This window comes from Patagioenas fasciata, chromosome 19 (assembly GCF_037038585.1).
Source record: "Patagioenas fasciata isolate bPatFas1 chromosome 19, bPatFas1.hap1, whole genome shotgun sequence".
NCBI classification, from domain to species: Eukaryota; Metazoa; Chordata; class Aves; order Columbiformes; family Columbidae; genus Patagioenas; species Patagioenas fasciata.
This window is the reverse complement of record NC_092538.1, coordinates 3,012,738-3,036,551: the sequence shown is the minus strand read 5'-3', so window position 1 is coordinate 3,036,551 and position 23,814 is coordinate 3,012,738. Positions and strand designations below refer to the sequence as shown.

Here is a 23,814-nt window from a genome sequence, read left to right as displayed (position 1 = left end):
AATAGTCTTTTGAGGTTACTCTCCTCATGCTTCACCCCTCTCTTAGAGAGAATATGCGAGAGGAGCCGCAGTATTTCTTCTTCTTTAAAAATATTCTGCCCCGTCTCCTCCCGCCCCCAGCTGCCCACCTCTTTGGGTGTCCGTTGCAACGATATCGGATCCTTTATCCCTCCTCTGTCGCTTCTGTAGCGATCAATCAGGAGTCACGCAGCCCGCAGACCGCGTCCCGGTCACGGTCCAGCCGAGCCGTTCCAGCTGGGGCTCGCTCCCCGCAGCGACCGTCCCCCTGCCGTAAATTCTCCTTATGGGTCACGTCGGGGTCACCACTTGCGGGGGCGAAAACTCATGGACTCCACACAATTCAATATGAATTCAAGCGAAGCCATTTATTAGAGAAACAAGCCTCTTTATATATGCAGTTATTTCCTGATCACGCGTCCACGCTCCAGGCGTGCACGGGCCGATTGGATGTTGTCCGTGTTCACGAGCTGTCCACGGGCCCGAGTCTCACTGCTGATAGGCCTGTTGATTTACATCCCCCACCACGGCTGGCAGCTGCTGGGATGCTGCGGGAAGGGTGCTCCCTTGCTGTGGTCGCCGTTTGCTCTGCCCGCTCCGTGACGATTAAACAGAGCTCTGGTTTGTGCTCCTGACACGACCTTTGCCTTTGTGCCATTAACGCGGTGTGAATTGTGTAGAATCGAAGCAGGGAGAGCTGATGTCAACGGGAGGAGCTTTGACGTGTCGGGTGTGGAGAGTCTGCGGGACTGGATGCTCTTGGAAGCTGATTTCTGCGGCGGTCGATTTATGGGAGCTCGTGCAAGGCTGGGTTAAGTTTCTTTAGGAATATTTTCAAAGTATTTGCCACTATAGACTCTGAGTTTTGCTGAGGGCCACTGCAATGGAGATTCTTGAACACTTTCTCCTGCCCCCAGGCTAATCTTCCGCGGTGTTTAAATGCTGCCTAGGAAAGTTCAGTGGCATAATGATTCTATTTGCTGTGTGGCCACAGCCTCAGTGTGGAAATCTCTCCGTGGACAGATGGGTAAGATTCCTCATGTGTACAATCCGTGCTTTTCAGACGCCCATCACTTCATGCGTGCTTTGTGAAGCGCTGAGGATGGTAACGTTGATATTTAGCTTGTCCCTGGCAATTAGTGCTAAAATTCAATTCATGAATGTGCGAGTGAGACGCTGAGGAAGAGCCTCCGATGATGTTGTGTCAGTAATACTCGATTTCCTAATCCCGCCGTTTGTTTTCTACATCCCAACACGCAGGGCACAAGAGGACGGCTGCAGGTCAAAGAGCTTCTGTTACAGAAACTTCATCTCAGCCAATTTACGCGCTTGGTGCTAGGAAGGCAATTTCCTTATCAAGTCTGTTTTTTCTGCAAATGAAATGTTAAGTGTTTTCTCTGGTAGGGGGAGCTTCATTTGATCTATTAACACATCAGTGTACATGCTTGCACTTGTCATATTTGTCCTTCAGCAGGAATGTATGGTAAGCATCCAAATAAAGATCAGTATTGGCGGTTGGTTTGCATGTGCGGGTTTGAAGAACTCCCTGCGCAAGCGTGTCCTGACTAATGAAGCGGAATTTGGGAAGGAGGATGTGCAGGGAGTGACAGACTCCTCCTGGCACTTGGAGCGAGCTGGCAGCTCCCGGGCGAGCGCTGCTGTGTTGTGTGTCCGTGTGCGCGTGTTTTGGCTGTGAGCGGCCGTGTGGCCGTTGGAGCTGCCGCGTGGCCGTTGGAGCTGCCGCGGCAACGGTTCCGCAGGCAACGGACACCCGGTTCCACAGGCGGTGCCGGCGGCGGCTCCGGCAGGCGGTGGAGCGGCCATGGCTGCGGCGGGGCCGGGGGACCGGGACGCGACTGCCACCGTGCGGGGCCAGAAGACACGGCTGAGCCGGCGCGCCCAGGAGCTGCGCGCCGCCACCGCCGTGCAAGGTGCTGCCCCTTGGCCTTGGCGGGGGCGGGCTGGGGCTCTCGCTCCCCCCGTTGTCCCGCACCAACGGCGCCTTCGTGTCCCCCAGAGCAAGGGAGTGAGTTTTTCACGCAGTCCTGCGAGAAAAAGCTCCGTGGGAACAGGGAGCGGCTCCCCCGCCTGTGTGAGGCCGTGCAGGAGGATGCCCAGGCTCTGGCCACGGCCCGGAAGGTAGCGGGAGGTCCCATCTGCCACGTCCCCCTGCCCGGTGCTGGCCCTGCAGAGCCACCTGCTCCGCCAGCCCTCTCCGGGAGCAGACAGCAGTAGGACGTGACCGTCCCCATGCTGACGGGGACGTTCTCTCTGCCCGCAGCACAAGCCCGTCCTGGCCCCCGAGGTCCTCAGGGCGCACAACTTGCCCCCCGATCTGGCCGGGCTGACGGTGGAGGTAACGGGCTCTGGTGGGCACGGGCTGGTGCGGGGGCTGGGGCTCAAGGGACACTGGGAACAGGGTGCGCCGTGGAGGGACCCGGTGCCGGCACAAGGACAAGCCCACAGGGCTGGTGTGGTGAGACACGGGGTGTTCACCTGTGTCCCACGGGTCCCTTTCCACCGCAGGACGCATCCGTGCAAGGTCCTCCTTTAGCTCCCGGAGCAGATCCCTTGCCCCAGCAGAGCTCCTGGCCCTTCCAGCCTGCCTCTCCTGGGCTGTCTGACGCAGAGTCCCCCAGCCCTGAGGTGTTGATGTCACCTCTGCCTTACCCCACCCACCCCCCAGAGCAAAGCTCTCCCAGTCCCCATCCTTCCAAGGGAGTGACAATGTCCTGGAGCAACGTCCCAGCGTCCCCGGCTCTACGGTGGGGGGAGTTTCCCAGGCAGGACCCCCTTCTCCCGCGGGTGCCCAGCAAGCGCTGCCTCCAGCTTGGTGACCTCTGGCTTGCCCATCCAGGAGGCCCGGGAGAAGCTCCGGGCCACAATCTACAAACAGGCCAACACGCTCAACATGCTGGACTACCAGCTGAGGCAGCGCTGCCAGACCCGGGACAAGCTGCAGCAGCAGCTGCTGCGGCTGCAGGAGGAGGAGTCGGATGAGACCAAGAAGCAAAAGCGGGTACCCAGGACCCCTCTTCCTGGGGTGGCTGCACCCATGGGAGGCTTGAACCCAAGCCCTGCAGCCCCTGGGTAGGTGCTGGGTTCAGCAGGTGGTGTCAGCCCATGTGTCCCCCCCATCTCTGCCCCAGATGATTCGCCAGCTGGAGAAGGAGCTTGACAAGATGCGCGCCAAACTCCGCGCTGCAGAGAAAGTGGGCACCGTGTACGAGCGGGTGTATGATGCCCTGCAGAAGGTGAGCCCCTCCTCAGCGGGCCATCGTCCCACCTGCTCCCCCTGCAAAGGCAGCGAGGTGCCCCAGGGACTGTGCTGGAGGGACGTCCTCCTGGCTCAGCGAGGTCCTTCTGCTCCCCTCCATGAAGTGGTGAGAGCCTGGCCCGGGTTGCCCAGAGAGGTGGTGGAGGAACCATCCCTGGAGACATCCCAGGCCAGGCTGGAGTGGGCTCTGAGCAACCTGAGCTGGTGAAGACGTCCCCGCTGATGGCAGGGGTGGCACTGGGGGAGCTGGGAAGGTCCCTTCAACCCCAGCTATTCTAGGATTCTGTGATTCCATCCATTGTCACAGTGTGGGGACCCCCAGGGCTCAGTGGGGTGACACGCTGTGGTTCCCTGTGTCCCAGGAGGTGAGCCAGCTGACTAGAGACGTGGAGCGCATGTGCAGGGAGTCCGAGCTGGACGACATGGAGCTGAAGGACATGGAGGCCAGGGCCGAGGAGGCCCGCAAAGCTGCTGAGAGAGCCCAGGTGAGATCAGCCAGGGCACCCTGGGGCCCACTGCCACCCTCCAGAGCCCACAGACAGCACCATGCACCCAGGCTGGTGGATCTTCCTGCAATGAAGAACAAAAGAGACTAAGCTGGGCTGGCCCACGGCACCTAGATCCTCTGGAGCTCCTCTCACGTCTCATTCTTGGGCCAGGATGCCCTAGGGCTGGGGACAACGTGCCCAAAGCAACAGCCATGGTGAAAGTAGCACTCTCCACCCTCCAGCCCTCCCTGCCCTCCATCCTGCTCGCTTTCCTACCCAGCCCATTTACACGGGGGGTCATTTATGACACTGGCCATCTCAGAAGCTCAGCTGGCTCACAGAGGTCCATCCTCAGAACAAGAAAGCCCTTGAGGTGCTGGAGCGAGTTGAGAGAAGGGAACAGAGCTGGTGAGGGGCTAGAGCACAAGTGTGATGGGAGCGGCTGAGGGACCTGGGGGGTTCAGCTGGAGAACAGGAGCTGAGGGGAGACCTTCTGATCTCTGAACTGCCTGAAAGGAGCTTGGAGCCAGGGGGGTCGGGCTCTGCTCCCCAGGAACAAGCGCCAGGAGCAGAGGAAACGGCCTCAAGTTGCGCCAGGGGAGGTTGAGGTTGGATGTGGGGAACAATTTCTTCCCCAAAGGGCTGTGGGGCATTGGAACAGGCTGCCCAGGGCAGTGCTGGAGTCACCATCCCTGGAGGGCTGGACAGACGGACATGAGGTTCTTAGGGACATGGGGCAGTGCCAGGGGTGGGTTGACGGTCGGACTCGATGATCTTGAGGGGCTTTTCCAAGCCAAATGATTCCATGATTCTGTGGTCCCAGCTTCTGCAGCCACTTCTCTCTTCTCTGATACCCTCCAGAAGGAGCTGGCCAAGAGGGAAGCCGAGTTCCTTGCGGAGCGCTCCCTGGACACCCAGAAGGTTCCCATGGAGAGGCTGTGGCTGAGGGAACTGAGCGAAAAGAAAGTGCCAGCGGTGAGCTGAGGGGAAAGCAGCAGCACCGAGCCCCATGGGTGGGGGTGGCAGGGCCAGCTCCCCAGGGTGCCAGCAGCTCGGGGGGTGACCATGAACGTCCTTACAGGCAGCCAAGTCCGAGCCCAGCACGGACGTCTCGACCCAGCAGGACCCAGTGGTGGGTGAGTGCTTGGCGGGGTGCAGTGGGGTGGGACGCGGGGGCAGCTCCGGGCATCCCTCTCTGCCGCTTTTCTCCCGCCTCAGCCACCGAACTGGAGGCCGCCGAGTCCCAGAGAGACCGCGAGGCCAGGATAAGCGAGACGATGGAGGCGGCCAAGGCTGCAGTACAGTGCTCCCGCCTCTGGGTAACGGAACAAGCCATCTCCCCAAAAACCTGAGGCTGCTCGTAGCCACAGGGAGCCGAGACCTCTCAGCTCGCTTTGTTTTCTTGAGGGGTTCTCAGCTCTCATGTGGGCCTGGAGAGCCCAGAGCCCCTATGTGTGGGCAAGGATGGAGCTGTGTTTCTCCACGCCTTGAGCCTGCAGTGGTCCCTGGTGCAGAAACCTCCCTGAGGCCACGGGCTAGCTCCTGCACCCTGCATGAGCACTGTGGGCTGAGTTCTCGTGCTGTCCCTTGGTTAGAACGTCCCCAGCAAGCTCCTGACACAGGACTCAACCTTGGAGGACCTGGAGAAGTACATCAAGGAGCAGGAAGAGCTGCAGGAGGAGCTGAAGAAAAAACTGAGGGATCTGGAGCTGAAGAAGGCTTTGCTCCTGTTTCAACCGGCCCCCAACAAAACCAGGTGCTGCTGGCCTCGGGACAGCCGTGTCATAGAATCACAGACTCGCTTTGGTTGAAAAAGACTCTCAAGATCACTGAGTCCAACCATCAACCCACCCCTGGCACTGCCCCATGTCCCTGAGAACCTCATGTCCGTCTGTCCAACCCTCCAGGGATGGTGACTCCAGCACTGCCCTGGGCAGCCTGTTCCAATGCCCCACAGCCCTTTGGGGAAGAAACTGTGCCCCAGATCCAAGCTCAACATCCCTTGGCGCAACTTGAGGCCATTTCTGTTTGTCCTATCACTTGTTAGGATTAGGGTGGCGAGAGCCTGTCCCATGTTGGCCAGAGAGGTGGTGGATGAACCATCCCTGGAGACATCCCAGGCCAGGCTGGACGGGGCTCTGAGCAACCTGAGCTGGTGAAGATGTCCCCGCTCATGGCAGGGGGGGGTGGGTTGCAACCTGAGCAGCTTTTGCAATGATTTGTGGTGTCTCTGCACCCCTGTGCAGTTGTATGCATGTGGCTGTGGTTGGCTGCAGGATGCTGGAGAAGGAGCTGAGGGCGAAACTGCAGGAGCAAGAGGCCCGGCGGGACCGGTCGCGAGCCCAGATGCTGAAGAACGAGGAGCTCCTCTTTCAGATTGAGAACAGAATCGACCACCTCCTCTTCCGTGTGCGTGACATCACCGTGCCCGGCCAGGTAACCCCCCAGCGCTGGGTGGTGCAGTGACACAGCGCGGTGACACTTGGCGCAGCCACCGTCACCCCAGGTGGCTCATTTTGCCCACCAAGGTTGTTCTCTCTGTCTCCAGGATGATTCTCTCCTGTCCCGGGGGCTGGAGGAGAAGCTCCAGTGCCTGGTCCAGAAGTGGCAGTACCTGGAGCAGCGGGTGGCCCACCTGCCCCCTGAGTACAAGATCCTGGACGAGAGCAGCAAGGTACGTGGGGTGTCCATCCCTGCTGGGGTCTTCGGGGACCCGCACCAGGAGGCTCCTCCTGATGGCCCGTCCCAAGTGAGGAGAATGGCGGTGGCCCCGTGGAGCAGCTCAGCTCCAGGTGGCACTGGGCACTGCAGGGCGTTGTTGCCAGGGGATCATCAAGGGCATCCCTTGGGTTGTAACACCCACCTCCCCTTCAACAATTAACCCAGGGTGTGTTTCACAGATTTTTGTGAAGGCCAGGGATTTTCTAGAGAAGAAAATGTCAAGCGATCCTCGGAACGTGATGGTTTCCTTCGAGGAGAGAAGCAGCAGCGATGACGGTAGGAGAGCATAGCGGGGACGCGTCCCACGGCGACTGTCCCTGCCCCTGCCTGTTGGGATTTCTGACCGTCCTCGCCTGTCTCTCCTGTCCCAGCAGAGCCCAGCCCATGAGTTCTCTCCAGACCTTGGGGCTGTCTCCAAGGCTTTGAGCATGGGTGGTGCTTTTAGGTGGGGATGTGGGAGCATGAAGGTGGCCGGTGGGGTGGCGAGCGTTGGACCACAGAAGGAACAAGAAAAGATGCTATGGGGCAAGGAGGGAGAGCCTTGTCTTCAAAATCACCTGGTTGCGAAGAATAACCAGTGCTGGGGTCTGTCTGTGGCCTCTTCCCATTGCATGCTCTTGGAGGAGCCACTGAGGCTTTGGAGCTTGCCACCTCTTTTGAATGAAGCTGGAGCGGCGTCCAGCACCGCGTGGCTCCAGACCTTTCTGGGAAGCCCCAGCAGCTGGGGATGGGCCACAGCAGCGGCACTGCCAGGCCCTGCAGGTCAGCCTGGGATGCTGGGCAGGAAGAGCCAGGGCTTGGCAGGAAAGCTCACTGTGATGCCACCAGCCCTCCAAAACGTGCTGGCTCTCCCTGGTGACACCGGCACAGCAGAGGTGGCCCTGCAGACCCTCCCCAGCCCATTTCTCTCTGTTCGCTCCTCCAGAATCCTCTGAATCCTCTGAAGAGAAGGAGGACGAAGATGGCGAGCACGTCCCCACCCGGGAAGACATCAAGAGGGAGGGGCAGCTGCTGATCCAAAGACACAAAAAAGCCATCGAAAAGTAGCAACCGCTCCACGAGAGCTTTGGATGCCCCAGCCCACCCCTTGTTCTTTGGATGCCCCCACTACCCCTGTGTTTTGGATGGCCAAGACCATCCACTTGATCCTGTATTCCCCCGCCACCTCTTGTACCCTTTCTCCAACAGGTTTAATAAAGCAGATCTTTTTCGTTCCTCCCAAACCTGTGGTCCAGCTGCAATGGGGGGTTCTAGGTCACTTCTGTCACCCGGGACGCATGGGGGTCAAACCCTGAGGAGCACTCACCTGGGTTTGGAGGCAGCCCCATCGCCCTGGCCCTCACCCAGCTGTTCTCCTCGCAGAGCTGGGGATGGGCTGGGGTGGGGACGGCGTTCCTGGCCAGAGGAAAGCCGGGGGCAGCCTGGCTTTTCCCCACTTGATGCTGTGGAGCCAGCAACTTCCTGGGACCTCTGTCCCCCAGACGGCTCTGAGTGCACCAGTGGGCCGCTGTGTGTCCACAAACATCTGCCAAAGCCTCAGGTAACCGAGAAACCCACCTCTCAGCAGTGACATCACCGAATCCAAGAGCCAGAGTCTGTTGGTCAACAGCTGGGAATGTCCCAGTTCCAGGTATTCTGACAGCCTGAAGGTCATAGAGAAGAAAATCATAGAATCCCCGAAACAGACTCACAGAACAGTTTGGGTTGGAAGGGACCTTCAAAGCTCATCCAGTCCAACCTCTGCCATGAGCAGGGACATCTTCACCCAGATCAGGTTGCAGCTGGTAGAAATGATGACCTTTCAGAGCGTGCTGGTGGTACTTTGTCCCTTGTGCCCTGCCCTGATGTGCAGAGGAGACAGAAGGGACACTGGGAAGCTTTGGGGAAGACCCTCCATATGCTGAGGTGGTGTGTCTCCTTCCTCTTCAGCCTCTATGGCCAGAAGCATTCCCTACCAGGACAGCAGAAGTTTAGGAGGTGACTAGAACATTGATACACGAAATAATATCAAGGTTTGGAGTTCCAGCTGTTATATCCTCAGATAGAGGGCCACATTTTATCTATGTGTATGTGAAGTCTTTTGCAGAGAACTTTGGAACCATAATAGGAAGGTCCGTTTCAAGACCTCCTGATATCCTTCACTGCTACCAATATTAAAGAACAGAATGGCTGGATTCACCATTCTAGAGTGAAGAAAGCCTGCGAAACACCATGGAGGGTAACCCGGGTGCAACCTGGAAAACTGTATTTTTCACAATCACCTTTTAGTCCTTCTGAGTCAGCAGCCTGGGTGGTGCTCACCGCATTGGGAAGAAGAGACCCAAAAGAACAAAACAAGTAGAATTTTTGGTAGATATGGGGGCAACACTAATGAAAACCTGGAAAGAAGAAACTCCAGCCCCACGATGGGAGGGGCCTTTTCTTGTTTTGTTAACTACAGAAACAGCTGTTCGGAGGGCACAGAAAGGATGGACACACGTCTCTCGAGTGAAAGGACCACTGATGGAAGAAAGAACCTGGAAAGTAACTCAGGAACCGGGGGAATTGAAACTGAACTTGACACGGGATCGGTGATGTAACTACTATTAGTATTAGGAATGTGAATGCCCAGTATAAATGAAAATGAGAATGGTTTAATAGTTAAATGTGTTGAACCGAGTTGTATATGTAATTCTCTTGTTATATTCAATGTTTAGGTTGTAAATGGAGTGTGGGATAAGCATATCCACAAAGGGAACTTACCAACAGGATTGTGTAATATATGTCTAAGAATACAAGATAAGGAAACCAGAGGTAGGTTGAGGATTCTTGTCGCCACTGGAAGAATAGAAAAAGAATAGTGAAGAATGGTGGGAGGTATTTACTGAAGAGGTGAATGGGAATTTAGAGAGTCCACCAGTGATGAGAAGAATAGAGCGTAGAAAGAGAAACCAAATTCCGTGTTGCTCCTGTTGTTCCTGGGAAGTGACGGCCAAGAGGTGGGAAACGACAAAAGTCGCCATGCTAAAGGCAAAAATAGGAAAGGCGGGGACATGGCCCTTGCTGCCGAGAAGATGACGAACTCGGCTGCCGGCTGCAGCCTGGTCGGCCAGAGAGGCAGAGGGTGTGGAAACCTGGACCTGATCCTCTTGCCAGGAGTGGTGACTTATTGTTCCCAACTTAGCCTGGCCAATCCCTGTACCAAGTGCCACGAGCGTGTGAGAATAGGAAGACTAACCCAATATGTTCTAAATTATCACGCTCGTATTAATTCTGGATGTTATGATAGAACAGAATTGGAGAAGTGTGAAATCCAAGGGCAGAAATTATGGGTAACAACTAACCCAGGGAAAGGTGGACTCGGTGTAGGCTTTGTCTCCTGCCCTAGGGGAGAACAGAATATCTGTTTTAGACAAGCTGGTGTGTGGGGCTATTCAGATGGAGGGGGAGTGCAAGATCAGTATAAGGAGGAGTTAATTAAGAGTGCCACTCAGGAATTCAAAAGAAGGCAAGAGAAAGAGAAATTGGTACAGAAAAGCAGTGATTGGGGTGAAGAAATAAGGCAAAAGACAAGGGATTACAATTACCAACAGGAGGGAAAAACATGTTTATAGATCTTATAGAAAGATAGGCCAGGAATTAAATGTCACCTCATGCTGGATATGTGGGGGGTCTCAAATGACTGAATACGTTGGACGAACCCCTTGTAAGCTGGTGTTGCGGGTAAATTCATCAAATACCTCTATTCCTCCCACTTGATGGCCAGGTCCACCTCATGGATATTGGTCTTGAATTTGTAGCCTGGTGGAAGAAAATAGGGTTCATGATAGTGTGTGCATTTCTGGGTTTACTGTTTGTGTCATGTATGGTCCCATGCTTTATGCGGTTAATACATTCAGTAGTCCAAGGCATGCAAATCTCAGGCATGCCTATAGATCCTGAAACGGCAACAAAAGGAACTAGGTATAAATTAATGATTTTAAAAGATAACACCAAACTGGATCAAGCCGTCGCTAGGCAAGTGCCAGCGAACTTTGAAGCCAAAGCACTGGGAAGCTTTGGGGAAGACCCTCCATACGCTGAGGTGTTGCGTCTCCTTCCTCTTCAGCCTCTAAAAGGTATTTGGTAAAGAGCAGAGTTGGAATCGGGGGTTCCCATCTTTTGCGATAAACTGTAAAAACTCATTAATCATTTTGGTTGGAAAAGACCCTCCAGATCATGGAGCCCAACCATAATCCACCCCTGGCACTGCCCCATGTCCTGAGAACCTCATCTCCATCTGTCCAACCCTCCAGGGATGGTGACTCCAGCACTGCCCTGGGCAGCCTGTTCCAATGCCCCACAGCCCTTTTCAGGAAGAAATTGTTCCCTAATCCCATCTAAAGCCTCCCCTGGTGCCAGTTGTTTCAGGCTCTTGGTCTGGTCTTTGCACTGGGACTGTGGGGAACAGAGAAGCCACAAAACGTGTTGAAGACTTCTCTCTGGTAAAGCTGGACTCCATTTTTCCATCTCAGTTTTTGGAGAATCTGCTCTGTGGCCTGTTTGCCAAATGCAAGGGAACACTGAGATGCTTTAGCTGCCTTGAAAGGAGGGAAGAGCAACGACACGCAGCAACATAGGAATTTCAGGTCTACTGAAACCATTAAGTTGTGAGCAGAAGATACAAAGGCCAATTGCTTTATCATGAGCATTCACTGAATGTGTTCAGACACAGCATCCCAACTCCTCACCACGTCTGCGAGGAGAAGACGTCACCGCACCAGCGAGCTCCTGCCCGGGACACAACAGCGGGTGCAATCGGACTGACTGCCGCTGTCTTAGCCTGGCCCGGGAGAGGCAGCCGTCAAAATGGATGTGACAAGCGGCGAAAAGGTACAAGAGCGAGTGGGAAGACACCAGAGGCAATGCCTGGGTTTCTAGAGTAAGAAAAAACAAAAGACAACCAACCAGGAAGGCAGCAGCAGAGTCTGGAGCATCCCTCTGCCAAAGTGAGCCCTGGGCCAGACAGGACAGTCCTGCCTGGGACAACCTGCCTGCACCAGGCAGGGGAGCTGCATGGGGCACAGTAGGGCACTGTCCCCACCCCATGGGGGCCATGGGGCAGTAGAGCCATGCAGAGGGTCCCCAAGATGGAGATCATAAAATCATCTAATTATTTTGGTTGGAAGAGACCCTCAAGATCATCGAGTCCAACCCAAACCTGGCACTAAGCCGTGTCCCTGAGAACCTCATCTCCGTGTTTGTCCAACCCCTCCAGGGATGGTGACTCCACCACTGCCTGGGGGAGCACACGTGTCTCCAAATGCTGGAAAAAGAAAGGTTGCACGGTGCTCTCTAATACAGGAATATTAATAATATAAAGGATAATGCAGGGGAGGGAAATGGCTGATGCCATTGGGGTTTCTTTAGGTGGCAAGTGGGGGGTGACACAGCCCAGGGAAGGAAAGGAGAGATTTCCTCTTCTGCCCTGAGAAACCCTTATTCCTTCCACAACAACCACTGCCAAAGGCTTGACAGGAGCTCCAGCGCAGTTGTCTGCAGCCGGTGCCGGCGAGAAACCTAAAATAGGACACGGGAGAATTTGCACGGGAGCGTTCACCACGCGGAAATATCTCTGCCCTGGGAGGGCTGAGATTGAGTGGGTTGGAGGTTCTTTTTGTTTTCAAAATCACATGAAATGAAATGCAATGCAACGAAGGGTAGGTGCAGGCTGGGACTGACACTGGAGCCTCAGCACTGGGTTTTATCCTTCACAGAGAAAGGGAACCAGGCTAACTCAGCCTGGGGGGGAGGCCAAAACAAGGGGCTCCTTTGGCTGTTCTGCGATGGGAGATGCAGGCAGGGCCACCAGTGTGGGGTCTGTCCTGGAGCTGCAAGGGTGGGATGCGGGACGAGGCAGCCAGAGCTGCTTCCACACAAGGAGGCACAAACATCTGCCATTTCCATGCTGGTTTTAGGAGGGTTAATATATGTGATGATGATTTTTGACCCACACATCGCCTGGGTTGGCATCGCCAGCCACAGGTTGGGTTTTAGCATCGTTCTAAAATGCTGGAGGGAGCAGGGTGGGACTGAGGCAGCACTGGTGACAGAGGGACAGACCCCCTGGGGTCCATGTCTGTCTTGTGCTGGACAACCCAGAGCTGGACTCGGTTCTCTGGGGGGCCCCAGGAGAGCAGAGCAGAGGGGAAGCATCCCCTCCCTCCACCGGCTGGTGATGTGGCCCAGGAGACACTTGGCTTTCTGGGCTGCAAGTGCACATTGCCGGCTTATGTCCCTTTTGTCACCCACCAGCCCTTCTCCACAGGGTTGCTATCCATCCATCCATCCATCCATCCATCCCTCCCTCCCTCCCTCCCTCCCTCCCTCCCTCCCTCCCTCTCCCAGTCTGTACTGGTACTGGGGTTGCCCTGACCCAGATGCAGGACCTTGCACTTGGCCTGCTTGAATTTCATGAGGTTCACATGGACCCCCCAGCCTGTCCAGGTCCCTCTGGATGTCACCCCTTCCCTCCAGCGCATCGACCGCACCACTCGGCTTGGTGGAAAAGCAAAACTGAAGTGTCTTGGGTGATGCAGAGACCAGGGAAAGGTGCCTGGCTTTAGCTCTCTGCCAAGCACGCCTGGCGAAACCCTTTGAAATGCTTCAGCCACTTTAGCAGAGAAAAATAACACCCCCACACAGCTGCCAGGCTTTCACCGCTCACGCAGGGACAAAGGACAGCGCGGGGACAGCACAGCGCTCACTCCAGAGCTCGCTGGCTCTGACACCCGTGCCTGTTTGGGACAAATATCAATGGGAAAGATTTCGTGCTCTGGGATTTAGGTCATCTGGAGAACACCAGCAAGGAGAACGACTGCCAAAACCTGCACAATGATGTGACCAGCTCCAGCTCCCCTGGGGAAGGAGGCGGCTGCTGCTTGTCCCAGCCCAGCCACGCCATAGGCGACCCAGAGCAGATGACAGCAAAGCCTCTTTCCAGGCTCTCTTCGCTGTGAGACCATGGGGCAGGGTCCCATCCATGGGGGACATGGGGAGCACATCCTGCTGGAGCTCTCGCAGGCCGCTCTGCTGCACGGGGAGCAGAGGAAGGGACAGAGGGCCCTGGGTGGCCCCAAAGGAGCTTGGAGCAAAGCAGGGGGCACAGAAACCCAGGGAGGGTCATGTTAGAATTTTGGACTCCCCAACAGTCTCTTGGGGGAGAACATGCTAAAATTCTGGGATGAAGAGAAGTTCACCCAAGGAAAAAGCGATGGATAAATGGACTCAAGGAGTGGACTCCCCCAGTTTGTAACAAAGTCCTGGGGAGATATAAGAAACAAACTAGAAAACTCGAAGAGATAAGGTTACCTTCATAAGTGATTTCACATACCATGTATGACATCTTCCCATATGTTAATTCCCTTCCAAGGCATCTCAGATGCCCAGGTCCCAGCTTCGCATCGTGTGCTGAGCTACAGCCGAGGGCAGGACTGGCTCCAGCGCTGCCTTTTCACTCATTTCTGGCTGTTTCTGTTGGCTGCAGCATCTTAGAAGTGCCCGAGCATCCACACCCACGGGGAGATGCTGATTTATTGGCTACAAATAGGAAGACAACACTAATCCTTCTCACTTCAGCACAACTAAAAAGTCATCAGTCTTTCTGTGATGTTTTTCCAGCAGGCTCCCTTTATTAGATTTTTCCCCAGGGGCTGTGCCAAAGGCTGCGCTGGGATTGAGCCCGATTGCTTTTCAGAAAGTGCCATCCTGTGGCCAAGTGTGAAATCCTTGCTGGTTCCTGTTCTAAAACTGAAGTCAGCAAAGCCACCTCAGACACCATAATCCCTGTAGCACACCACGGATGTGCTGCAGTGAGGCAAATACCCAACCTCTCAGCCTTGCTCATCCCCAGATCTACAACAGTCCTGCTCCCACATCTTCACGGTTCTACATGGACCCTTAGTTTTAATTACCCATTCATTTTTTTCTTTGAGGGACAACTATCATTATTTTTCACTTTGAGGCCTGACTTAATCACAGGGTTTGGAAGTTGAAGATGACGCTCAAATAAATGAATCAAAAATCACCACCACTCTACTGTAAGGGGAGTTTCCCAGAGTGAAACTGCTGCTTACAGCACCCCCTCATCCACATCGTTATAACAAACATGCCAGACAAAATCAGACCCAGGACTGCCCTGTGTGCTACACCACTAGTTACCGGCCTCCACGTAGACTTTGCGACACTGATCACCAACCCCTAGGCTCGGTACACACTTCTTCAGCTTATAAACTCTAATCAATCCACACAATCTCCAATAAGATTTATTATTATCATTGAGACACCTTGGAGACATATGTCGAGCTTTATTAGTGTCTGTATTACCAGCAGGTCTAGCAGGATAAATCCAGGACAGGACTCAGTCCACTCACTGCCTTGGGAAATAGCTGAATACACCAGGAATATCTCTTCAGAAAAAAACATACAGGGGAGACGTCTTTTATACTTAGAAACTACAGGGGTCGTGGCAGCTGGACGCCAGAACCCTCAGATAACGGTTGGTTGTTGGACTGAGGGATCAGCTCAGATAAATGTATTAAAGCCCAGCTCAGGAGCGGGTATCTTCCCCTCCCCAGTGAAAGAGTCCACCGGCAGGCCTTTCGCTTTCCGTAGCCAGGCTTTCCTGCGCGCTCGCTCCCGTTCTTCCGTGAGCTGCTGCTCTGCCTTACACTGAGCTGCAACAGCTGCCTCGCACCGCTCCTTCCATTTTTCCGTCAGAAGCCTGAACCCACCGTTAGGCTGGGAAGGGTCTGCAGCACTCGTGCAAAAAGAGATTTTTCTCCTGGAAACCACTTTGTTTCCCGTTTGTGCAATGGTCGCATGCGTTGGTTTGGTCCTCTCAGCAGCAGCTGTAACGGGATCAACAACCTGAACCCCATCTCCAGGGGGAGGAATGACTTCACCAGGAGCTTTCTTTTCCTTCAGCAACCCAGAGCAAGTCTTGAGCCGCACAACAGAGGGAGCAGGGATGGAGGACTTCACAGTGGGGCCATGCAAAGAGTTTTTCAGCTTGAGCTGCAGCATTTTGGTTTCAAAGGGCACAGAGATTACCCTTGGGGTCAGAGAATCACTGTGCAATTTGGCACGTTGGAGCTGGGCTGCCTGATCGTTTTTGCGTTGCAGGGAGGGTTTGTGTATTTGTACCTTTTCAGGGTGGTGTTGCTCACTTTCACAGACTTCCCTGACTTCTGCGTGGCGATGAACGGGGTACCTGAGGGCGGCTGCCTTGCGGGCATTCTGCAGCGTGTTGAGCGTTAAGAGGAACTTGTCAACGGACATGGGACCACTTTCACCTCTTCTCTTTCCAAATTGCCAAGTGGATTCTGCCTTGTCAAGATGCGCAGGTACATTGACAGAAGGGCCATGTTGGAGTCTGCTACCTGTTCCCAAAAATACAACACAGCAGGAGTCAAAAATAGTTTTTCTGATCATCATTGCACTCCTATTTGTTTCCTGTTTCTACAAACTGTGCGTCCCTTACCAAGTAGAGCCACATCAGTGAGGTCAACACCCGGTGGCCTTAAAAGCATGAAAACTTTCTCAGTTTCCCTGCAATACACAGTTTGACTGTGGAGCTGGAAGATCTGTGATACGTCCTGCATTAAATAACTGCTGATTAAAAAAAATCACTGTGTTACGATTTAAAAGGTGCCTGCTCATGTCCAATTGCATTTCCCACGGATGGCAGATCCCAAGCACAGGTGTCCTGTGGCTTTCTGGAGTATTTTCTAATAAATCAGAACTGAACCAGCAGCCTGTTTCCCTGCACACCAGCTGTAATAATGTGAATAATACTGATTTCTCTGTTACTGAGCTGGAAAAACGACAGCGCCTGTCTGTATGAGGATATAGCGGAAGATTTGGTGAGGAGCTTAGTTAAATGTAAATACGCTCAAGTGACTTGCACCTGTCTGTAAAAAAGCACACACATCACACTCATTGTTTTACTGACCTTGTGTGCTTGACGAGCAGAACCTCTGTGTTAGATACCATAGGCCTGTGAGAAACTCCAGGCACCTCATCACTATGGCTGAGATTCCTGCTCTGGTGTGACAAAGAGCAGGAGGCTGCGCCTGCCTGAAGCCTCGAAGCACAGGTGAGCTCAGCAGCTCAGAGCTCCCAGCAGGGCTGAACTGACCAGCGCCTGCGTCCCTGCCGGTGTCACCTCTGCTGGGAGCTCCCGTGAGGCTTCGGAGATCCCCCGGTAGAGAGGGAACTAAAATGAAGCTCGCTCTTTGCAGCACACCCGTGCCCTCTGGCTCTTCTTGCGACGCCTGCGGATGTGCACACACTGTCTGGACAAATGTCTCCAATTTATACCAAACCTTTCTAAAAAGGCACAAAAGTTTTACAAAAGCCTACAAGTGACGGAACCATTGAAACCAACAGCACACCTCCCAGACCGCGCTTTAGAAAAGCACAGAGTCTGTATATTGATTAAGACGAAGGCAGCCGTATACTTGCAATTATTTCAAATTCATTTTAGGAAACGCCAGCGTGTTGCAGAGGCCGTTTGTAATATTTTGAGGTGTTCCCCAGCCTTTCAGTGACCGGCAGCGGACCCAGGTTGAAAACAGGAGCCGCCAGCACCTTCTGGTTCCAGAGCCAGGCGGCGCATCCGGTCGTGGTACAGCCTTCGCCAGCAGGGAACCGCGGTTCTGCTCCAAGTCGCCTGCTGCTGGTTGGTCTTCCCCGCCACCTCTCGGGCAGCATCCAAGGTGTAGTCCCAGCTGACGTCCTCAAACTGGAACACCAGCACTACGGCTGGAGAATTTATCACCATCCTGAAGGAGGGAAGGAAAAGCTGTGAAAGCACCAATACCATTAACCCAGGGCTTAGTGCCTGCAGGCACTTCAACAGCTCTGAGATGACCCCCACTTGTTTAAGGGAGCAGGAACAATTAACCCCATTGGTGGTGCTGCACATGGTAACCCAACCTCTGTGTGAGCTCTGTGGGGCTCTTTTCATTCAGCTCTATAATAAATTTAGTTGTAAGATGATTAGGATGAAAACTTGCAGCAGTAGAGTGAGCTAGATCAGTGCAATGCCAAAAGAAACTGGAGACACCATATTATTAGGGACATTTAATGGAAATTGGAGGGGTGGAGCGGGCCTGGCTGGGATGGAGTTTTCTTCATAGCAGCCCATATTTTGCTGTGGTTCAGAGCTGTGACCAAAACACCAGCATTTTAGCCATTGCTTATGCAGAAGCTGGGAACCACCTTCAGTTCAGAGGTGCAGATGTGAGGACACCTGGGAGAACTTTCCACTGCTGGCTTTTACAAAGAGGCAGTAAGGCAGGGAACAGGTAGAGGCTTTGTCAGGCCTTGGCTCGAGTCCCCAACCTGCTAAGAAATTTGGGTGCTCAATTCAACTTTACAGTTGGTCCATAAAATCTTTTAAGCTGGAAAAAACCATTAAGATCATGAAGTCGACCATAAACTCGGCACTGCCGAGTCCACCGCTGAGCCACGGCCTGAGGTGCCACATCTTTAAAATACCTTCGGGGATGGGGACTCCACCGCTTGCCCGGGCAGCCAGTTCCTCTGTGTGTCTTAAGTTGGATAGAAACGGGAAATTGTCAATTGCTGGATGGAGTAAGCAAATCTATTTTTAGCCACTGCTAACAAAACCAAGTTATTAAAGCAGTCAACAAGCAGTAGAGCCCTTTAAAGCTTATTTGTGAGAAGGAAAAATGCTTAATTCCTTCAATTACCAAGTTATCTACCTAGTTTAGTTCAGAGACGACAGCTGCCCTCACCAACCTGTTTTCTGACACATGGACAGAAGAGATGGGGCCCCCGCTGGTTTCGGCCGTCAGCACTTTCAGGCAGGTCCCAGTCAGGTAGTTAAATACACGGATGTTCCCGTCAGCGCAGCCGCTGATGACCCGGAGATAGAGGAGCTGCAGAGACACGACTTCCCTGGAAACACAACACGCAGCGCTGGGACATCCACCGTGCTTTCCCGAGGAGACGCGATCAGCTCCCTCTTTTGTCCTGGAGGAGATGCAGAGCTCTGCCTCCATCAACAGCCTGAATAAAGAAGCTCATGGAGATATTTCAAAGGCCTGGTAGCGAAGTCCTTCATAATCCCTCCCTGCCCAAACCAACCAACCCAGCGCATCCTCAGAGCAGCCACTGTGGCTGTGGCCATCTGCCGTGTTTTGAATTGCATTTTTATGTCCAGGAAAGTAAAAGAAAATAATCTGATGGTACAGTTGTAATGAGTATTAGAAAATAACATAGTACACAGTTGGCAGGGTTCAGCATATAACTTGGCCACCTCTGACATAGACCGTGTCTTCTCTTGACCAGGTAGCATGACACCCTCTTGCATACAGGTTATGATCCTTGAATTATTAGACTATGCCCTGCCATCCCTGTTCCTGAACAAGTGGTTGCAATATTTGCATTTGAGGTTGTTATAGGTCTTAACTGACAAACACTGGTTATGATCACATAGTGCCTGACACTTTTAAAGATGAAGACTGTTGAATGTGGGGATATTTCAGATACTAAGCTTGATAATTAAGGCATTCTGTGTTTCTATAAGGAAGATGTGTTCTTTACAGACTTAGTAGATTGCTGAATACAACTCCAAACGCATCCGATTCCTACTTTGGGTGGTGGAAAGCTACGAGGCATCTGCTCAGCTTTCCCAACATGCTCCATCCCAGGGCGCTCCCATCGGTGCTGCCTGTGACAAGGTGCCACTGGTCAAAGGACAAGCACTTCACTGGGCCTTGGTGCTCCTCTAATGTCTGCAAAGTAAAAGAAATAGGTGTAACCCTCAGTAATCTAGATGTAAATACGCCAAGGTATCCTATGGCATTCCCAATACCAGCCTCATGTACTATATTGTAGTTTTATCAGGTATTATTCTAATGTACCAATATACTCTGTGGATAACTGTTGGGTTTATAGTCACCAGAAATATTTCGGGCTCGCTGCTGATAATGAGCTGCTGGTGTGGAATTAACATTAATTTTCCATCTTTATTTATGTGCTCAATAGATGTCACCACACCAAGACCTTTATCATCCATTGAATACTCACCCAGGAGAGAAGAGACCCAACGGCCCTGACTGTAATGAAAGGGACAATCGCAAATGTAGCTCAGCTGGAGCTGGGAAATCCTGCATCTGAGATGCTCTCAATTTGCAGCTAGATTGCTGTCAATTTGCAGACAGAAAGAGCTTCACTCCTCTCAAATGTGGACTAACACTGATTCTGGACACCTGCTAAGGTAATTAGCAGTCTCCAGCCTCAACCTTTAAAATGGAGAGCAGCCATCCAGCTGCTTCAGCTGCATCAACTGTTACCAGTTGTGAAGGTTTCATATTTTAGGCTGACAGGTGAGACCCAACCCCAAGAGCTGTTGGTCAGACCCCAACCTCTTCCCAGGGTCTGAATGTTCCTGCAGGAGCAGAGGTGAACGTTTCTACAGGAATGAAGGGGTCAGGCACAGCACATCAAACCCTGCATTAAAATTGACAGTTGTTTGCAAACAAGTTTTATATTATTTGCTTACAAATAAATCTGTGGTTTCTTTTACCAGTTTAGGCTGCCTTTGGTTTGGGGCTTTTTTTTTTTCTTCAGAAAATTTTTGGCAAGAACCAAAGGCTGTGATGAACTAGCACAGATTTTTAAACATTTAGCACAAAACGATCCACCTAAGAAGAAACTCACTTTGATCAGAGCGCCCGTATCCGCAGCCCAGACTCTGACCAGCCCTCGCTCGCACCCGCTGACAACGCGGGCACCGTCGGTTCTGACCACCCAGACAGCGCTGCTGTGCTGCAGGGTCTGGAGACATCGCCCACTCCTCAGATTCCACACTGTTGGGAGCAAGGGGGAGAAAGGTCACAAATTAATAGTAAAGAAACCTCTGGCAAAGCTGCAAGCTGATACCATTTTCCCCGAGAGCTGGTGTGGCCTTAGAGCCACAAAACCTTTAAAAGTGAATAAAAGCAGAAGTAACGAGAATTTATGCAGTGACACAGAGACCTTGCATGTGCACGTGGCCACAGCTTCGGCTGCTCTGGAATCAAAATGGGATGTTAAACTCCACCCTCCAATTGATGCCCTTGCTCTATTCAGACGCTGCCCGTGTCACCCGTCACACCTCCAGCACTCTGCCCATCTCGCTACTCCCGGCCTTTGTCTGGAAGCTCCTGGTCTCACCTTTTACCATCCCATCCCTGGCTCCCGACACGAGCTGCTCTTCGTGTAAATCCAAGCAGGTGACTGTCCCACGGTGACCATCGAAGACTTTCACACAAGCACCACTGTAGATATTCCAGCACCTACAAAGGACCAACCAAAACAGGAATACAGCGATTAACTTAATTGATGGCTTATTCATTTTATTATTTCCTACTTAACGGGCCCAGCGTTTCTCCTCTACACACTAGGCTAAAGCCAGGAGTCATTCCACTAAGGTGTCAGAGTATTTGGAATGATCAAGTCAGGATTAGTAGTAATTTTTTACCAATATCATTTGTTCTACCTGCAGACTACCTGGAAACACATGTCTAGATTCCACCTTAGGCACAGCTACCTCCAATTAACCTTAAAATGTAGAGCTCTGCAGATAAAATTGTTTCTTTAGTGGCTGGTGTCAATGTGATTCCTGTTGGCCTCGGAGAACACCAGCACCTGTTCAGACAAACATTTTGGAGCAGGGAAGAGCAGGGGGGTCAGAGCCTGAGTCACTGTAAACTCTTTCCCTTTTTAAGTGCTGCCTTTCATGAATTTCTGGTATTGCTGTGCCAGAGCCAGACAGCCTGCTGTTCAGCTTTTACCCCTCCTTGTGATACTCTCGAGATGTAGAGATAAATAACACGGAAGAGCTGAGCATCTCCTTGTCTGAGGGGGCAGTGTCTGCAAAGGAGCAGCTGTGCAGCGGGTACCAGGCTGTTAAACCTGCTCAGCCAAACTGTCACAGATAAACCCAGCCTTGCTGAACTCAGTGCTGACCTTAGCAAGGCCAGAATCTCACAGCAAGTGCCTTTGGGAAACATCTGGTGTTTTGAGGCACTTTAGGAAGACCTGTGCGTCACCAGGTGAAACCGGAAAAGAGAAGCTGTCCTATGTGAGTGGGGGTTGTTTCCTTATCTACTGTCCTTTCCTCGTTACTATAACGAAAGTGAGGGAAGGAAGATTCCGAGGATGGGCTGGAAGGACTAAAGATGAATGTTTTCCTGGATATTCCAAGAGGCTGGTAATCCCGTGGCACGGTCCCTGTGCTGCTCACCTGATGCTGAGATCAAAGCCTGTGCTGAGGACCAAGCCTTTGTTCTCATCGAGGAGCAGAGCTTTGCTCCCAGCACTACCAGAGAGCAGAGGCGGCACTTCTTTCGTCCCCGGCATGCCAAGGAACCGCACTTTTCGGCTTGCAGAGCCAACGGCTACCAGGTCACCACCACTGTAGTGGATTATTCTGCTCTGGTCTGATCTGGATAAGAAACAGTGACTGAGATGAGCTTTAGCCAGGTGACAAGGTACAACATGTCTAAGGTTGTGACAGGGATTTCTCTGATGCTTAATGGTCTTCACTGAGCAACCTGACACACCACACACTTAAATGGGTGAATCCTTTGCAGGGCACCACAGCCAAGGTCCCTAATTCTGCATATTTAAGGTTGTATCTGGAGAATAAGCTCAATAGGTGCTGGAGTGAGTTGAGAGAAGGGAACGGAGCTGGTGAGGGGCTGGAGCACAAGTGTGATGGGAGCGGCTGAGGGACCTGGGGGGTTCAGCTGGAGAACAGGAGCTGAGGGGAGACCTTCTGATCTCTGAACTGCCTGAAAGGAGCTTGGAGCCAGGGGGGTCGGGCTCTGCTCCCCAGGAACAAGCGCCAGGAGCAGAGGAAATGGCCTCAAGTTGCACCAGGGGAGGTTGAGGTTGGATGTGGGGAACAATTTCTTCCCCAAAGGGCTGTGGGGCATTGGAACAGGCTGCCCAGGGCAGTGCTGGAGTCACCATCCCTGGAGGGCTGGACAGACGGACATGAGGTTCTCAGGACATGGGTCAGTGCTAGGGGTGGGTTATGGTTGGACTCCATGATCTTGAGGGTCTTTTCCAATCAACACAATTCTGTAATTCTAAAACAGGGAGAGTGCTCTGTATCCTTTTGTGATACACTGGGGATCACCAACCCTTAAGCCTTTAAAAATTCCCCTGCTATCTTTATTAAAAACTGGATTTGACACTGAGGATTTTTCAACACTGATGCTGAGGGACTCTCCCCTCCAGCCACACATTCCCACAGAAGGACCGCAGGGAACAGAACGGGTTTGCAGAAGCTGCTGTTGGGCCCTACAGGGTTAGTGCAGAGAGCAGCCAGGCAATCTACTCACTGGTCCATGAGGACACGAACACTGTAGGAGCCACAGAAGACATTTCTCTCTTCTAGTTGGATTGCATCGGTTTTCAGATCGCTATAGGCTTCCTGCAGATTGTCTTTCTCCTCCCGTCTTTCTCCTCTCTGTCCAAAGAGAAATAGGGAAAAGTAACTCATGGAGGGAGGAAGGTAGCATTATTCCACAGTATTAAACATCAAGGCTTGGTCCCTACTATAGTGATGAGACCAGAGACAGAATGTGTTGGTAAGGAACACCCAGAGTGCAGGAGCTTCCTGCTTGGTGCAGAAACAAGGGTTGTTCCTTGGCAAAAATGCAAGGCCTGACATCTGCACCCTTGATTTCTGGGGAAAATGCTGTGCCCTCGGGATGCTGCCCGACCCTGCTCGCAGCCCTGGCCCCAAGGCTACGCCTGCGAGATGCAGTAGGACAAGGCAGGATTTAGGGATGCAGGCTCCTGCTCGTGACAGAAGGTGCTGAGCAAGCTCTGGTCCTTAGGAGTTGCTCACGATGGTACAAACCAGAAGAGCAAAGCAACTCCAAATTCACTGTCACATCTTCCAAGATGTGTCCTCCTTCTTCCTCAAATGCTGAAATGCAGGATCCATGGAAGGCAAACACCTTTCAACATACCTGCGGTTTACTTTCGCAGTCATGGCCTTCAATGACATCCCCCTCTTCGTTTAACACTGGAACTGTCACATCGACTCTTTTGGCATAGGTTGGAACTGCTCTTCTGGGGCACAACCCCTGGAATGAACCGGCAGAGGCACCACAGTCACCGCAGAGCCCGAGCACACAGAGGACGCTGCTCACGGGTGGTGCTCCAGCATCTCCATGGGACGCTGAAGCCACACGCAAATCTGAACTGCACACACTGGTTTACTGTTCCTTAAGAGACCTGACTTGCATTTACCACCTTGTT

At 52.8% G+C, this 23,814-nt stretch overlaps 1 protein-coding gene and 1 pseudogene across 1 annotated transcript in view; one reads left to right on the top strand and one right to left on the bottom strand.

Annotated features, from left to right (window-relative positions):
• Nucleotides 1-1,041: 1,041 nt before the first annotated feature.
• On the top strand, nt 1,042-14,725 carry LOC136110205 (coiled-coil domain-containing protein 183-like; annotated as a pseudogene).
• A 172-nt stretch (nt 14,726-14,897) lies between these two features.
• LOC136110130 (F-box/WD repeat-containing protein 10-like) overlaps nt 14,898-23,814 on the bottom strand; it is a 37,251-nt gene continuing 28,334 nt past the window's right edge. The window contains exons 7-12 of the mRNA XM_071817144.1: nt 21,861-21,982; nt 21,330-21,393; nt 20,651-20,831; nt 18,285-18,428; nt 17,113-17,266; nt 14,898-15,902 (exon numbers count right to left, since the gene is read on the bottom strand). Of these exons, the coding sequence (XP_071673245.1) occupies nt 15,046-15,902; nt 17,113-17,266; nt 18,285-18,428; nt 20,651-20,831; nt 21,330-21,393; nt 21,861-21,982 (1,522 nt within the window). The 3' untranslated portion in view covers nt 14,898-15,045. The remainder of the gene's footprint in view (nt 15,903-17,112; nt 17,267-18,284; nt 18,429-20,650; nt 20,832-21,329; nt 21,394-21,860; nt 21,983-23,814) is intronic.